Genomic DNA, 18330 nt, shown 5'->3' on the forward strand with positions numbered 1-18330 from the left:
TTACCCCAACCCGTGATCGGTCCCCCGCTCCTTCCGTCATCCATGACGCTTCTCTCCCTTCTCCTGGGACCAGCCGCCATGCTAGGCGCGCACACGCATCCCGCGTGGATGTTAATACCACTCTCTCCGGTCCCGCCTCCAAACTCCGCCCACGTGCAACGTCATCGGTGCGCATAACGCACACGTGGCGCGCTGTCAGCGCGTGCAAGGGCCGCATCATCTTTCTGCTTCTGGGATCCTCCCCACACTTGTCTCCAGCACCTTGTCCTCCTATCACAGTCAGTCTTACTGACAGTCCTCCTCCAGTCTGTTACCTCATTGGTTCCTGTGTCCTATATATGCTCAGCCGGCCACTGACAAATCGGCTGAGCATAAACCTTCCTATGTGCGAAGTGTTCACTGCTACCCTTGCCTCCACAGTCTGGTCTTGTGCTCCGGTACCTAGTTCCTCTGTTTCTGACCTCGGCTATTCTTCTGGACTCCGCTCTTCTAAACTCTTCTAAACTCCTGACATCAGTTACCACGACGATCCGTACCTCTACAATCCTGACCACGGCTAAGTACTTTCAAAGATCCGCACCTCTCCAACCCCAACCATGGCAAATATCTCTAATCGTGCATACCTCTCCAACCCCAACCCGGCTACCTCAACCTATCTACACTCCAGACGCGCCCACAAAGCGGTGGGTTGGTGATGTATATATCCCCACCTCGGCCTCACGGTTACGCCTTGTTTGTGGTGAGCACTCCGTTACACATAGCCATTTGTCACGGTCGACACGTCAATCCTTCTAAACTAAATGTACTTCATTGATTATCAAGTCCATGTGTGTTCTATATTAACAGTTATACCTCCATTCGATGGGGGATTCCTGTGCACCCATGGGGGATCTCCCTGCTATTGTTAGTACACGTACTTTTTTCTTGACTCTTTGCTATCATGTCATAGTTTATCTATACACGCCCATTCTTCAATCGTTAATATACTGTATGACTCATTGTTTGATCCTCGAAATATCATAGTGGTTAAATTGCCTCATCAGATTTCCCAACCCCACTCTCACATTCAGGTTCCGTTTCGAGAATTACCAGCGTGTCCAGGCCATGCGGTTTGCCGTGCAGGAGATCAACAGGGACCTTGAGCTTCTACCCAACATCACTCTGGGCCTCCATATCTATGATTCATGCACAGTGATTCAGTGGGCAGTAGCAGGAACCCTACAGGTGCTAACGGGACGTGGGACACCTGTACCCAATTTTAGGTGCCATCGTGGTGTCCCCTTGGCAGCTGTCATTGGCCACTCTGTCTCTACAAACACAATTCTGATGGCACATATCCTGGGGCTGTACCGATACCCGCAGGTAACGTTGAATTTTCTGATCTCCTAGGTGCCGAGAGTAATATTTCCACAGACCTGGCAGATTTAAGCAACACAAGTAAAAAGAAAACCAGTGTCAGTAAGACATGCATATGTAAGCAGATCACATGACAAAGAGCCTGTGATTTTGCTCCCCAACCCTTCACAATATCCCCCAAATAAGCACACACATACACACACACACAGGTCTGTGGCTGCAATGGCCACAGCTTTTATTTATATACAGCAAAAGGGGAGGCACTCCACCAACAGGTAAGGCCAATGACACTTAAATCATGGCCCATTTGCTGGGACCATCCCAAGTCCCTGCCATTCAGCGGACCCTACACCAGCCGCGAAATGGGCCCCAGGAACTGAAAGCACAATGAGCCCTGCCCACACACCCACCCTGCCAACACCAGGCATTACCATAACTGAGCTCCATCTGGCAAGGTTACCCTGCACTTACCCCCCAAAACAGCCTTCAGCAACAGGGCTTTTTAACCCCTTAAAACTAGCCCCAGACCGCTAGACCCGCCGAAACAATGAATTATTAAGCATAATGCAATATTTACCATGAGATTTAATGCAGTGATGAATTACTAAAGTCTTCTAGATCCCAAACCTTTGTAAATCCAGCACCAAAAACCTTGAAGGATTCTCATTGAAAGCAATTGGGAGTTTTCACTTTGTTAAATGTCGTACTGTTCTTTTGCACTATTTTTGCTCCATTTTTTCTCCAATTTGACATCTGGGAGACTATATTACATTAACCCATATAATCCTGAAAACAATTCTGATTCAGCAATGTTCACCAACAACTCCGGCATTTTACTCTTAACAGATAAGCCACTTCTCCACAAGCGCCCTCCTGAGCGACCGTACACAGTTCCATTCCTTCTTCAGGACTGTCCCCAGCGACGCCTTCCAGTCCCAGGGACTGGCCCAGCTGGTGTTACACTTCGGCTGGACCTGGGTGGGGCTGGTGGCTGTGGACAATGATTATGGGCAACAGGGCATCCAGGTCATCAGGAGAGAGATACTTAAGGCTGGAACTTGCGTGGCCTTCACAGAGTATATCAGGATAAATCAGACTGACCGCAATGCTCCACACATTGCCCGGGTCATCAAAGAGTCAACGGCCAAGGCGGTGCTCATCTTCTCCTCTGATATTGACTTGTCCTTCCTTCTGGATGAGCTGTTGAGACAAAAGGTGACAGGGAAGATATGGTTGGCCAGTGAAGCTTGGGCTACCTCCCCCTTCGTATCAGTGGACAAATACTCAGGACTTCTTTCTGGAACAATTGGCTTTGCCCTCCCGAGTGGGACTATCCCGGGGTTTAGAGAGTTTCTAAACAGCATCAACCCCTCCATGTCTGCGGGAGGAGAGTGGGTGAAGATATTCTGGGAGGAAGCTTTCAGCTGCAAGTTCCCGGACCAAAAAAAATTAACAGGCTCATCAGCGACAAAACAGTGTACGGGAGCAGAAAATCTAGAAAACACCCAGAACCGCTTCAATGATGTCTCCAGCTTAAGGGTAACCTACAGTGTCTATAATGCGGTTCGTGTTGTTGCCAAAGCTTTGCAAGATTTGACCGACTGTCGTGAAGGAGAAGGACCATTTTCACATGGCAGATGCTCAGATATTTGGAGTTTCAGACCATGGCAGGTACAGATCTTTAATAAACACACATCTAGAGAACTTCATAATACAGTAAAAATGAAATTATATCAAAATCCTTTTGGTATACCAACATTAGAGATGAGATAATAGTGTACAGAGCTTTCCAAACCTTATAGGTTTCATCTCTGAGTGTACTGTAGCAGCACAAATAGAAGGAAACATGTATAATCTCACCACTCCATGTACCTCCTCATAACCTCAGGAGATATATGTTTCCTTCTAACTGGACTGCCAGATCACACTTGAAGAAGAAACGTATGAAGTTTGGTAAACTCTGTATATTATCATTTAATCTCTGAATAACTCTATTGTCGGTCTACTCAAAGGTATTCCAGTCTGCAACCAATCTCCATTTCTCCAGGCCATCAATATGGCATCTTGTACTTTGTACTACACTGGTCAAGTCACAGAGAATAGCTTTGGGGTAATAGGAAGAGATACAGAAACCTCCATTAAATCTGGGCTACTAACATGATGTTACCTAAGTATATAATGTCCATTAGCTTCCCTGAGTTTAACGGGTATTTACAAAGCTAAATATATGCAAAAGCAACAGTCGTTAGCGACATCATTTGCGTATAGGTCTTAATGCCATGTGAAGTTAGCACTGCTTGGCATTGCCTTCAAATAACATGGAGTTAAGCCTTTCTTACCCAAAAATGGTGTTACTTTTATCAGGATTCCTGAATAGTTGATTAAATAAAGTAAATAAAAAAAAGAGAGAAGACAGGAGAGGAATATAACCCAGTCAATAACAATATGATAGGTACGATTTAACTAACTGGGGTTTTACACGTATCCTGGCCCTGAACAGACCTATTTCAGGGTCTGGACGGGACTAACGCCACCTTTAGCTCTGACCTAACTAACGCTACATTACATCCCTGCAGTAACTATAACAGAACTCTGGGGGCACTGTATACGTCGTTAGAGGGAACACCTCTTTTGCATATCACTAGCACTAACATTTGGTATAGTAACGCAAGGGCTCGTTATGGCTGAAAACTGCCCAGAACGCATCATTACTCAGATTTGAAGATTGTTGTTTGCACTTAACGAGATGTTAACGGAAGTTAACATATCATTAAATATTTAACAGACTTTTGAGGATCTACTCTATAGGGAGCGGTTCTATTGAGTAAAAGGAGGATTTATAGGGAGGGGTTATATGAAACAATATGAGGAGTTATAGGGAGCAGTTATATGTATGCGGCAATAGGATGAGTTATAGGGAGGGGTTATTCAGAGCAATTGAGTGTCTTATAAGGAGCATTTATATGGGGTAATAGGAGTTATATGGAGTGGTTATATGGAGCACTTGGAAGAGTTATTATGAATGGGGTGATATGTGGTAATAGGAAGAGTGATAGGGAGGGGTTATATGGGGTAATTGGTAGAGTTATAGCAAGAGGTTTTATTGGGCAATAGGAAGTGTTATAGAGTTCAGTTATATGGAAAAATAGAATGAGCTATAGGGAGAGGTTATATGACGACAACATACCCAATTTGAGTGTGTAACAGGGACTTATCACTGTTAGAGAGAAGCTGCCCCTAAATCCAGAAGTTGCTGGTTTATTTGACACAGGCGATCAACCACACTCTACCTGGCTGATCAGGCTTTTTCTAAAAGTCCTAATCTGAGAAACATGCAGGGGATTCCTTAGCTCACAAGGGAGCAGACAGAAGGAAAAGGGGGGCTGTGTTCTGGGAGCAAGACAAAAGGGGGCCTGACCTCTATGCCTGGACCCTCAAGCAGACACCTACCCGGACACCACTGACCTGAAGGGCCACCTGCGTTATGGTACCACTGAGACTTTGGGGTGACAAGTGGGTAAGGAGTTCCTCCCCCCCAGCCATGCAGAGAGGGACCGGGATAGTAAGTTAGCCCTTACACAGGGATAGGTGTTTATTTTTTTTTGTATATTTTTTGTTCGCTGTATAGTTTAAATCAACAGGCAATAAAGCCTTATATTAATTTCACCTTTAAAACGGTCTCCATTGTGTACCTCTGCACACATCTCTCACCGAGTGTAAATTACCAGCACCTCTGGACAGCAGAACGACTTTACTAAAATTATTGAAGTCCCTTTGCTTTCAATGAGTTTCCTTTGACAACTCCATTGGTTCCCATTCCCTTACGAGATCCATTGCCTTTAATAACTCTGGGCCGATATAACCTCCCTACTCTCTCCGCAGCTCTTGCACTATGTGAAGAAGGTGCGCATGAGAACGGGCAGTGGGAGGGAACTCTTCTTTAATGAGAACGGGGACCCACCTGCGGTGTATGATATAGTGAACTGGCAGCTGAGCCCGGAGGGCGGCATAAAGCAGGTCAAGGTGGGAAGCTATGATACCGGAGCTCCCATTGGACAGGTTTTCACCATCAATGCCAGTGTCGTGCATTGGGTGTCAGGTGGAAAGGAGGTAAGGTACTGTCATGGAGAGGAGATACATGTAATGTATAGGGAGGTAATAGGAGGAGTTATAGGGGGTGGTTATATGGGCAATAGGAGGAGTTATAGGGCGCGGTTATATGGGGCTGTTATATGGGGAGGAGTTATATGGATGGTGGAATTGGGTAATAGGTGGAAACACTTGATATAAATGTACCCGCTCATTCATTTACTTACAAAAAGTCTTATCTGTCCCACTGTGGTTCAATAAAATGACTCAACCTTCAACATGCAGTGCAGTGTCATATCTCCATCATCCAGTCTGTCTCAACAAGTCAGGACAGAGTTTGTTCTTTTTATAGTATTGTATCCCAGTCATATCTTCATTCTCCTCCAGGTCCCTCTCTCCGTCTGCAGTAACAGTTGTCCCCCTGGTTTCAGGAAGGCAACTTTGGGAGGGCGGCCTATCTGCTGCTTCCAATGTGTCCTCTGTCCCCAAGGTGAAATTTCCAACCAAACAGGTGAGCCGATTTTAGAAGAATTAGAAAACCAACATCAATTCTGAACATAACTTGATAAATTATTACATTCATTTTTTTTCTCTCTTTCAGACTCTGTTCATTGCTCTAAATGTCCGTGGCATATGTGGGCTAATCTCGTTCAAGACAGATGCCTTCCAAAATCCGAAGAATTCCTCTCCTATGAAGAGCCATTGGGTGTCACCTTGGCCACTACAAGTGTCTCCTCCTCTTTAGTCCCAGTTATAATCTTTGCACTTTTCATCCACTACAAGACCACTCCCATTGTCAGAGCCAATAACTACACCCTCAGTTGTCTTCTCCTGTTGTCCCTGTCCCTCTGCTTCCTCTGCTCTTTGGCTTTCATTGGTTACCCCCAACCTGAAAAGTGTCTTTTGCGCCAGGTGGCGTTCGGTATGGTCTTTTCTCTCTGCGTCTCATGTATCTTGGCCAAAACCATCATGGTGGTCATTGCCTTCAAAGCCACCAAGCCTGGTAGCAACCTAAGGAAGTGGACCAGCCCTCGAGTGTCTTATCTTGTTGTCATTTTCTGCATCCTTATTCAAACTTTTCTCTGCATTTTCTGGCTTTCATTCTCACCTCCCTTCCCAGAACATAACACCCAAACCAAATCTGGGGTCATTATCATTGAGTGCAACGAGGGCTCCCCCATCATCTTCTGGTGCATGCTAGGATATCTCGGTCTGCTGGCAACTGTTAGCTTCATCGTGGCCTTCCTGGCCAGACAGCTACCAGACAGCTTCAATGAGGCCAAGTTCATCACCTTCAGCATGTTGGCCTTCCTCAGTGTCTGGGTGTCCTATATCCCGGCCTCCCTCAGTGCACGTGGCAAGTACACCGTGGCCATGGAGATCTTCGCCATCCTGTCTTCCAGCTGGGCTCTGGTGGTCTGCATGTTTGTGCCCAAATGTTTCATTATATTGTTCCGACCCGACATGAACTCGAGAGAACATCTCATGGGGAAAGACAGAGGTCGGACTCACAAGGTCAAATAAATTTTAAAACAGGACGCCTACTCAGACACAATAAACCACCTAAAACTGTTGTCTCTGTTGCTTTTATATACTTGTTACCAGGGCCGCCAACAGAAATCATGGGGCCCAGGATAAATGAAAGGAGCAGGGCATCCACCCCCCTCCCCCCAATAGCGCAACTACCTCAGAATTTTTTTTTAGCGCACAACTTTTACTTAACTTTTTTCTTGTTAATAAAAAAACATTACAATGCAATCTGTTTATTTTAATATTTTCAACAAAAGACAAAGATACCCAATGCTACATCCTATGTGAAAAAAGACAAGGGGGGGATTCAGTATGGGACTGGGGTATTCCCTACCTGTCTTCTGGGTTAGGGGGGATTCTGATATCTCCTCTGTGAAGCTTGAGAGTCAGATCTGGAAGAAAGCAGTATAGGTTATTTCGGTGTAGGATAGGGCAGTTAAGATAAGACAGAGAGAGTGTGGGTGAAAGAGAGAGACAGAGAGAGAGAGTGGGTGTGGGGGGTGGGTGGATGACGGGGTGGGTGACTGACTTGTGGGTGGGAGGGTGACTGACTGACAATTGGGTAGGTGACTGACTGACTTGGGTGGGTGACACTTGGGTGGGTGACTGACGAGTGGGTGGGTGACTATGACTGACTGTGGGTTGGTGTATGTATTCATTCACAGACAAACACACACACACACACACACACACACACACACACACACACACACACACACACACACACACACACACACACACACACACACACACACACACACACACACACACACACACACACACACACACACACACACTCCCTCTCAGACACTCTCCCTGTCTGTCTCTCTCTCTCTCCCTCTCTCTCTGGCTCTCCCTCTCTCTCTGACTCTCCCTCTATCTCTGACTCTCCCTCAATCTGTGACTCTCCCTCTATCTCTGACTCTCCCTCAATCTCTGACTCTCCCTCAATCTCTGACTCTCCCTCAATCTCTGACTCTCCATCTCTCTCTGATTCTCTCCCTCTCTCTCTGACTCCCTCTTTCTCTGCCTCTCTCTCTGCCTCTCTGCCTCTCTCCGACTATCTCCCTCTCTCTGACTCTCTCTCTCTGATTATCTCCCTCTCTCTGACTCTCTGTCTACGACTCTCTGTCTCTGACTCTCCTTCTCTCTGACTCTCTCTCTCTGACTCTCTCTCTCTCTGACTCTCTCCCTCTCTCTCTTTCTCTCCCTCTCTCTGACTCTCTCTCTGACTCTCTCCCTATCTCTGACTCTCTCTCTCCCGCTCTCTGACTCTCTCCCTCTCTCTGACTCTCTCCCTCTCTCTGACTCTCTCTCTGGCGCCCTCTCTGACTCTCTCTCTCCCTCTCTTTGACTCTCTCCCTCTCTTTGACTCTCTCCCTCTCTCTGACTCTCCCTCTCTCTGACGCTCCCTCTCTCTGACTCTCCCTCTCTCTGACTCTCCCTCCCTCTGACTCTCCCTCTCTCTGACTCTCTACCTCTCTCTGACTCTCTACCTCTCTCTGAATCTCTACCTCTCTCTGACTCTCTCTCTCTGACTCTCTCTCTCTCTCTAACTCTCTCTGACTCTCCCTCTCTCTCTCTGACTCACTCTCTCTCTGACTCTCTCTCTCAGACACACTCTCTCTCAGACACACTCTCTCTCAGACACACACTCTCTCTCTCTCAGACATACTCTCACTCTCTCTCAGACACACCCTTTCTCACACACACTCTCACATACACACTCTCACTCAGACACACACTCACTCAACCCGACACACACACTCACTCAACCCGACACACACACACACACACACACACACACACACACACACACACACACACACACACACACACACACACACACACACACACACACACACCACACACACTAAACACACACACTTACTCAGACACACACACACTCAGACACACACATTCAGACACACACACACTCTCACTCAGACACACACACACACACACACTCACTCAGACACACAGACACACTCAGATATATACACACACACTGTCACTCAGACACACACACACACACTCAGACACACACACTCAGACACTCACATACACACGGGGGAAATCGGCATGGTGGGGGGGGTGAATCGGAGCAAGGTGAGTTAATCGGGGTAAGGGGGGTGAATTGGAGCAGGGGGAATTGGAGCGGGGGTTATCGGAGCAGGGGGGAATGGGAACGGGGGGAATCGGAGCAATGGGGGAATGGGAGCAACGGTGGAATCGGAACGCGGGGGGGGAATCGGAGCAATTTGGGGAATCTTAACGGGGAGGAATCGAAGCATGGGGGGGGGGAATCAGAGCAGTGGGGCAATGAGGCAAGGGGGCAGCAAGGGAGGCATGGAGCAGATTTACCACTTGCTCCATGCAGCAGGAAATGGAGGGCCTGGCTTTGCAAGCTCAGATAGAGCTTGGTGCGGGCCAAAAAAAAAATCCTGGCAGCATGCCAACACACGCCAGCCAATCAGGAGAGGGGGGAGATTTTTTTCTTCTTCTCTTTGCAGAGAAGCGCGCGCTGCCTGGCGCATCGCGAGCGCGCTAAATCCTGTCACCCGTTGGTGACCGGGCAACGGGATTTATCGAGGGGCACGGCCGCGCAGGGGGCCCGGGACGCCAGTGCCCTCTGTCCCCCACTGTTGGCGGCCCTGATTGTTACTGGGTTTAAAACTCTGTTAGTAACGGAGCACATAAATGGTGGAGAAGATGTGTCAGAATGAATGAGTAGGTTTCAATTATTAATGATTAAGAGTATGTGCGAGTGAATTAATTACTGTTGCTGTAACAGTGAACAAATAAGGAAAAAGACACGCCAGAGGATTTATGCAAATGATGTATAGGTTTAATGAAGGATCCACATTTTAGTCCTACTCTGGATACATGAAATGTGCAATATATATGTATCCAGGTGTCTCCCCTCTGTTTCTCCCATTACCTGCGGTTCGGAGAGTGCGCCGGGAGATGCCGAGTGCCACCGGAGGAGCAGTTGGACCTGGCATAGTTAAGGGAGCGCTGCGGCTGCTCAGCGGTGCAGCCAGGTGCTGCCTGTGGCGGGTGGATCTGCTGGAATTAGAGGAGAGGACTCCGGTATTTAGAGGCGGACACCGATAATGGCGCCACCATTGTAATGTGCCACATATGCGCCTAGATATCGTGCATGTGCAGAAAGGGTCTGAGGTTGCAGCGGACATGTTAGAGAGGCGCACATGCGCATGTAGCCCTGGTAAGAAATGGGGCTATATGTCTTTCCTCCTCCTGGTATAAGCCCTGGTAAGGGCAGGCTGCCAGGAGTTATCATGGGTTTCCCCCACATCAAGCCCTGCTCTGAGTGGTGGAGGTAGGACACCTGACCTTATGTGGAAGGCATGGACACAGGGGCGGTACCTGCTGATGTCAGGAGGGGCAGGGCTGTCACTATTTAGTGTGTGTCAGTTCCTGTCAGTGAGTGAGTACATTGAAGGCAGTTAGTGTTGGAATGTCTGACTGGACAGTCAGAGTGTGTGAGCTAGCTAGGTTCCGAGGAGTAGGGCCTAGTGAGCTATAGGTGGACTAATCCCTCTCACCCTGCCTAGGGGGTGAGGGAAGAGCTAGCCCCACCCTGAGTGCCATTGGCTTAGGGTGGTGGCAGGGAGAAGAGATACCATCCTGAGGTAGAGCAGTCTGGGAAAAAGAAACAAGCTGTACCTGATTTCCTGTGATCCTGCTGCTATTCCTGTGCTGTGGTAATAAAGAGCTGCTGCTGATTTTACAAAAGACAATCTGAGACTGGAATCTCTCGTCCCTGAGAGGGGGACTCTCTGTAAGGGTTCCACCCCACATCCCTGGGGCTTAACAGAGATGGAGGCGTTGCACCACTAGAAAGAGATGAAGGCTTTCACCCCAGAAACCTGGTCCTGTCATCCCCCATACCATCGCGGGAGACTCAGGCCCTCCTGTTACCAAGAGGTATGCACCACCCACAGACACTTAGCCAGACGCTAGTACAGCATAGGGGGCCCGATCTGCGATTGGCCCCGGGAAGAGGGGCTACACGAAGAAGGTATGAGAGAGCGGTGGTCATCTTATGCAAGGCTCCGCAAGGGAACTACACTCCCCACAGTGCTTTGGGGCAATTCCCCACTTGGGCAATGTTAACCAGAGGGTTCCCTGGATCCTCTGAGGAGAGAATTGATACTTTTGGTGTGCGACGTGGCAGTTGGAGCCAGGACAGAGAAGGGGAAGTTAGGGTCTGGGTGTCAGTGGCACCCAGACTAGGCCAGATTACCCCTTAGGTCCAAGATTCGCCTCACTCACCTAATCAGATTGTGGCTGCTACAGGGAAACCCGTAGCTAGGGAGAAATATAAACCAATGTTCCAGCACTCGCTGACTTAACCGAAAAATTGTAAACCAAGAAATAAGCCAAATATGAAAACAATTTAATGTAAACACAAGATAACAATAACTTGGAGAGATGTCTCACAGCGGATAATGACACTAGGGTATACATGGTATAGGGAAAGAACACAGGGCAAGGGAGTGAGAAAGACAAAAAAACAATGTGTGGGGGAAATAAACACACTGGGGGGAGGGTATAAAAGGGGGGCAATGTTTCGAGGTGAATACCCCTTCTTCAGGCCCATTCCTTTTGGTCGAAAAGGACCATACTTCCCTTATCCATCTTTCCCCAACCAATAATCTGCCAGCCGAATCCCACAGTCAAGGATAATATGATAATATGATAATCCTATGATATGATAATATGGTCCAGCCCCAAACAGCAGGAGTGAGAAAGAGAGAGACTGCGTTGCTGCCAAGGATCATAGGGTTTGATTTTATGTTATTTGCTGTTAACTGGATCGGAACTCTTGCTGGTTCTCGACTCTAGCTAATTTGAGCTGTTGCTCTGTTTTGCTGAATATCATATTATCCTTGACTGTGGGATTCAGCTGGCAGATTATTGGTTAAGGAAAGAGGGAGAAGGGAAGTACCTTATTAGTACCTCAAACATGCTCAATTCTATAAGCCCCGATCAGCTTATCGCAGCTGATCGCCACTTTATAATTGCGATTTCTTCTCCAAATCGTCCCGCCACAAAAAGTTGGCAAGAAGGTGGGGAGAAGCTGGCGATGAGCGGCGACACGGCACTTAGAAAATAAAATTCATGTTTCCTGCATCGGATTAATGCCTGGGTCTCAGAAGCTGATATCCATTAATACCAGCACCGGAGACCCCCGGCATAAATCAGATGCAGGAATAACAGCTAAGGCAATGAAGGGGTTAACCACCCGTGCCAGGCTTATTGTGGGTAGCAGGGGTGGGTCAAGTTGGTATTTGGCCCTTGGTGGGTGTTTATGCCTTGCGCGGGGGTGCGGGTGGACTTAACCCCTTCATTACCTTAGCGGTTAATACTGCTAAAGTAATGAAGGGGTTAACCCCTCCCGCTACCCACCCGGTAGGCCTAAACACCCATCCTTGGGGCTAATACCCCCATCACCCACCACCGCTACCCACAATACAAAAAATACACACATACTCACACAACCGGCCCACTACCCACCTCCTAGGCCCCCAATAAACCATTCCAATATCTAATAAACACCAATACACAACCCACCCCTATGCCCCCACATACTGTAAAACTATTACACACACAATTAATTCCACAGGCAAGCGGGAGTCCTCAGTAGTCCTGATGGGTTTCCGCAGGTCCCACAGCGCAACTTGGTAGGTACCACAAGTGTTGGGGGCCTCTGGGTGGTCCCCACTAGGTTCCGTGGGCCTCCAGGTTGTCCCCGCGGGTGTGCGTGGGCCCCAACGGGGTCCATGGGTGTTCTCTGTGGGTGTCTGGGGGTTTCTGGGTCTGGAGGCCCTTGGGTGGTTCCCATGGGGGTCTGGGTTCCCTCAGGTGGTTCCCATGAGGGTCTGGGTGCCCTCGGGTGGTCCCTGTGGGTTGCTGGGGCTCCCCACAGCTGTGGGCCCCCTGGTTCTTCCCCACAGGTGTCCCCCATGGGTCCTCATGTGGTCCCTGTGTGTATCCAGGGGTCCTCGGGTAGTCCCGTGGATCCCCGTAGGCCTGAGGTACCAATCCTGCATTAAAAAAAATAAAACATGGCCTACATTTAAATAAAAACAACCCCCCCCCCAAACACATACAGTACAGTTATGGGCAAAATAACTATTATCCAGATATGGATAACAGATTATTTGCCCATTATTAATCACAGCATTAGCAAGCATAATTAAAATAAATAAAACCGTTCTACTTACCCCTGCCAATGTGAGGGCATCCTCATCAGCTTACTGCAGGTCCATGTCTTTTGTTGCCAGAAAAAATACATAGCAAAATACATTCTAATGGCCCCTAACCCCTTAATCACATTAACCGCTATAATAATTATGGGGTTAACCCACCCTGTCCTGCTACCCTCCCAGGAGGCCTAACCACCCACCCCAGACCCACTATACCCACCCTGTACCCATTGATTGGTATAGTGGTACATCATACCCATATAATTACTGACTTACTGCCAGGAGGAAAAGCAGATTGTCACAGGAGACCAGGTTTATATGATTGAGCAAAGCAAGGAGGTAAAATTAATTTTAATTTATTTCAGGAAAAGACATATACACAATGTAACACAATTTACACAGTTAACACACTTACTGGGAACGGGGCTAACGAATAAAATAGTCCTTGGAACGAAATTCACTAAAATGACCTCTGTAGGAGCCCTTTCCAATGACCGGGAGGTACTCACAAACTCCTGGAACTGATTTCGGCATGCAATGTCAGCCGCGACCGCTACGTTCTCAAAAAGCGGGACTCAGAAAATGTTCTCACTCGAAATCTCTGAAGCCGGCTCGCGTCTATTCAGCACAGAGCACCTTTGAATTTACTGCTGTTGGTTTGGCGCTTGGAATCTTCCCTCCTGATTGGCTGCAAGGTTTCTTATGGGTTTCTGGGTCCCATTCACAAACCTCTACAGCCTATCAAAGCGTGGGAATTCTCCTGCCAGCCAATCACCGATTTGCCGGTATTGTAAAGCCGGGTGGGTACCTTTTCTCAGTCTGCCAAGGGACATGTACCAACCTGGCACCTCTGCCTCTTATCATATTGAGCCCACCCGCTGTCCAGGCTCCACAGAGTCAGAGAAATCTCCTGGTCCCAGCACCCCAAGAAAGGCAAAGCACAGAAAAATCTTTAATGTTGCAAAAATTTGCACACAGTCACAGTAATGCATTTCTGACATCTAGGTCAAAGAGCTAACACTCTAGTACCTCAACACATGGATCAAGGGTACCCAAGTGGGCTGAACCTTTATTAGTGAGCCTGGGTACCCCTTCAATGTCACACAGATTAGTAGCCATAGATGGCATAGCTAAACCTTATTTGCTTGTTGGATTCATCAGCCACAGTGCTCACCATTTGGAGCTCATATACGGTTATTTTTTAGTTCTACGTCCTATACGTCGTTGGAAGATGCCAGAAAGCGCAGAAACATAGTCAGACTGCATAATTGTTGGGACATGGAGCATTTACTGGAAAGATTTGTTATTGGAAAGGATTTACTTAAAGTTTCTCTTGTCTTCCGAGCCAGTGAAGTCCATGCCTTATTGCTGGCCCGAATAGCAGGAACTATGAGGTCAGCTCTAACACTCCAGAACGGCTAAAAAAAATTTGGTTAAATTATAAGGTGAAGGATAATCCAGAGTCAAAAAGAAAGCTGCTCAAAGCTCTAAACGGAGAGCATGAAAATACATGAATAATAGTCAATAATATATATGACAACTGTGGTCTGTAACTTGAGGGAGATAAAGGATGTGGGATAAGATTATGCTTGCTTGAAGATTAGACCAGAAACAGGAGTATGTGGAGTGGGAGATCCAATGGATACCGCTACCTGGGATATATACACATTGGAGGAAATATATGTTACCTCTCCGGATCCCCTGATGTAGCCTCTGTTAACCCCGCATATCCGTCTGATCCGGTCCTGGTGCAGACATCGCAAACCTCCAACTTGCTGCCGCCTCCTTCTCTTAAACTGCTGTAGCTCCCGAGTGCCGGTGGCGTGTGCACCTGCTTCCGGTCCCTCCGGGAACGCTCCCCTCACTCTGTAGATTCCGCGAGTGATGTCAGTACAGCATGAAATCCCATGTATCATGTCCTCAGCGCCACAGTGCGTCTCTCCAATCAAGAAAACAGCATGCAGGCAATAGGGATTGGTATGAGACTGCTGCGTCCAAACATAAAGCAACCTCAGCTCACCAGACGTGGAAAAAGGTAAAAACTTTTATTTAACTACATAAAAACGAACAAAAATGGGACAAACAAATACAAAAAAACAACCTCCTACGCGTTTCAGGCTCTAAAAGCCCTTTCTCAAGGAGTATGGTTGGGACTGTGAGTTAAGCTCCTTAATATAGCCCCTCCTGTGAACTGAAAAAGCAGCTGTGGATTGTTGTGTAATTAAACAAAATCACATTTGTGGTCATGACAGTGAAAATGACACACATGATATAAAACACAACCTGATTCATGAAATATCTCTAAAAACAAATAATGTATATTGTACACGAAGTATATTCTATCAAAGTTGTAATTATTTGTAACTAGCTGAGAGACCCGGCGTTGCCCGGGATATAATTTTGGGGGGGCGTACGACAGGGTTAGGCTTCCCCCCCCCCCCCTTGACAGCTAGGTGGGTGACTGAGTTGACTGAGTGTGTGGGTGACTGGGTGGGTGTGTGACACTTGACTGAGTGGGTGGGTGACTGAGTGGGTGGGTGACTTTGGGTCGGTTTGACTTTGGGTCGGTGGGTGGGTGACTTTGGGTCGGTGGGTGGGTGACTTTGGGTCGGTTTGACTTTGGGTCGGTGGGTGTGTGACTTTGGGTCGGTGGGTGTGTGACTTTGGGTCGGTGGGTGGGTGACTTTGGGTCGGTTTGACTTTGGGTCAGTGGGTGGGTGACTTTGGGTCAGTGGGTGACTTTGGGTCGGTGGTTGGGTGGGTGAGTTGGGTCGGTGGGTGGGTGAGTGGGAGACTGACTGGGTGGGTGAGTGGGAGACTGACTGGGTGGGTGAGTGGGAGACTGACTGGGTGGGTGAATGGGTGACTGGGTGGGTGGGTGACTGACTGGGTGGGTGAGTGACTGACTGGGTGGGTGAGTGGGTGACTGGGTGGGTGAGTGGGTGACTGACTGGGTGGGTGAGTGGGTGACTGACTGGGTGGGTGAGTGGGTGACTGACTGGGTGGGTGAGTGGGTGACTGACTGGGTGGGTGAGTGGGTGACTGACTGGGTGGGTGAGTGGGTGACTGGGTGGGTGAGTGGGTGACTGACTGACTGAATGGGTGGGTGACTGGGTGACTGACTGAATGGGTGACTGACTGAATGGGTGACTGGGTGACTGAATGGGTGGGTAACTGAGTGGGTGACTGAGTGGGTGGGTGACTGAGTGGGTGGGTGACTGGGTGAAAGTGGGTGACTGGGTGAAAGTGACTGGGTGGGTGACTGGGTGGGTGTGTGGGTGGGTGACTGAGTGGGTGACTGAGTGAGTGGGTGACTGAGTGAGTGGGTGACTGAGTGGGTGGGTGACTGAGTGGGTGGGTGGGTGACTGGGTGAAAGTGGGTGACTGGGTGAAAGTGACTGGGTGGGTGACTGGGTGGGTGTGTGGGTGACTGAGTGGGTGACTGGGTGGGTGTGTGGGTGGGTGACTGAGTGGGTGACTGAGTGAGTGGGTGGGTGACTGAGTGAGTGGGTGGGTGACTGAGTGGGTGGGTGACTGAGTGAGTGGGTGGGTGACTAAGTGATTTTTTGGGTGACTAAGTGAGTGGGTGGGTGGGTTACTGAGTGGGTGGGTGACTGAGTGGGTGGGTGACTGAGTGGGTGGGTGACTGAGTGGGTGGGTGACTGAGTGAGTGACTGAGTGGGTGACTGAGTGAGTGACTGAGTGGGTGACTGAGTGGGTGAAAGTGACTGGGTGGGTGTGTGGGTGACTGGGTGACAGTGCGTGGGTGGGAGACGGTGTGTGACTTACCTTGACCCCGTGGCATCTGGCTGGGGCAGGAGGTGAGTTCGGGAAGCTGGGGGGGGGCAAGAGTGGCAGGTGTCCCGCGCCGCGCTTCCCCTCTCCGGTAGCGTCACACGTGATGGGGAGTCCCGCGCCGCGCTTCCCCTCTCCGGTAGCGGCGCACGTGAGGGGGAGTCCCGCGCCGCGCTTCCCCTCTCCGGTAGCGGCGCACGTGAGGGGGAGTCCCGCGCCGCGCTTCCCCTCTCCGGTAGCGGCGCACGTGATGGGGAGTCCCGCGCCGCTTCCCCTCAACAGTAGCGGCGCACGTGATGGGGAGTCCCGCGACGCTTCCCCTCTCCGGTATCGGCGCACGTGATGGGGAGTCCCGCGCCGCTTCCCCTCTCCGGTAGCGGCGCACGTGAGGGGGAGAGCAGGAGGGCCGCGCCGTGAGGGGGGAAGAGCCTGGAGTTTGCTGCTGAGCAGCAGGGCCGCGCTTCCTCCGCGGCGCACGGTGAGGGTGATGGTGCGGCTGGGGATGTTGCGGAGCGTGGGGATTTGGGTGAGGTGGGGAGGGGGGAGAGAGTGAGGGGCACCGGGAGAGTGAGGGGCACCGGGAGAGGAGGGGCACCGGGAGAGGAGGGGGGGGGGTGGAAGGTGAGCTGCGGTCCAACTGACGGGGGAGAGTGTGTGTCCCTGTGTGTGTGTGTCCCTGTGTGTGTGTGTCCCTGTGTGTCCTTTGGCCCGTCACTCCGCCTCAGGCCAATGAGAGGTGTGCGGGGGCGGACCAAGGGACCAATGAGATTTCCCCTAGGGACACCGGACATCCAGGCAGGCAGGCTGGCATGCATGCATGCAGGCAGGCAGGCAAACATACAGTGCTTTCACTAATATAGTATAAGATAGAGAAATGTCATGATGCAAGTCTATGACAGAAAAAATAATAAACTGATTAATTATAAATTTATATTAAATTGCTCAGGAAGGCAGTATACCTCACACAGATGGCAGCATACCTCACACAGGTGGCAGTATACCTCACACAGATGGCAGCATACCTCACACAGGTGGCAGTATACCTCACACAGATGGCAGTATACCTCACACAGATGGCAGTATACCTCACACAGATGGCAGTATACCTCACACAGGTGGCAGTATACCTCACACAGGTGGCAGTATACCTCACACAGATGGCAGTATACCTCACACAGATATTGTTGTACCTCACACAGGTGGCAGTATACCTCACACAGATGGCAGTATACCTCACACAGATGTTGTTGTACCTCACACAGATGGCAGTATACCTCACACAGATGTTGTTGTACCTCACACAGATGGCAGTATACCTCACACA

General features: G+C 49.3%; 2 protein-coding genes across 2 annotated transcripts in view; both read left to right on the top strand.

The window, feature by feature from the left end:
- The first annotated feature begins 1104 nt into the window (after positions 1-1104).
- LOC142471458 (extracellular calcium-sensing receptor-like) lies at positions 1105-6969 on the top strand. The gene is made up of 5 exons (XM_075578257.1): positions 1105-1362; positions 2203-3027; positions 5239-5466; positions 5833-5956; positions 6047-6969. Exons 1-5 carry the CDS (start codon positions 1105-1107, stop codon positions 6967-6969), a joined length of 2358 nt encoding a protein of 785 aa, XP_075434372.1.
- Positions 6970-9942: 2973 nt separating this feature from the next.
- LOC142471459 (extracellular calcium-sensing receptor-like) overlaps positions 9943-18330 on the top strand; it is a 49018-nt gene continuing 40630 nt past the window's right edge. Inside the window, exons 1-2 of the mRNA XM_075578258.1 lie at positions 9943-10068; positions 12960-13029. Coding sequence (XP_075434373.1) covers positions 9943-10068; positions 12960-13029 — 196 coding nt within the window. The remainder of the gene's footprint in view (positions 10069-12959; positions 13030-18330) is intronic.

The sequence above is a fragment of the Ascaphus truei genome, chromosome 20 (assembly GCF_040206685.1).
Source record: "Ascaphus truei isolate aAscTru1 chromosome 20, aAscTru1.hap1, whole genome shotgun sequence".
In the NCBI taxonomy this organism is placed as follows: Eukaryota; Metazoa; Chordata; class Amphibia; order Anura; family Ascaphidae; genus Ascaphus; species Ascaphus truei.

Bases quoted from the DNA above. Each gene is read 5' to 3' on its own strand.
- LOC142471458 (XM_075578257.1), top strand. From the start codon at position 1,105: ATGCGGTTTGCCGTGCAGGAGATCAACAGGGACCTTGAGCTTCTACCC. The intron at 1,363-2,202 runs GTAACGTTGAAT...TACTCTTAACAG, and splicing joins GGCTGTACCGATACCCGCAG to ATAAGCCACTTCTCCACAAG. The intron at 3,028-5,238 runs GTACAGATCTTT...CTCTCTCCGCAG, and splicing joins GGAGTTTCAGACCATGGCAG to CTCTTGCACTATGTGAAGAA.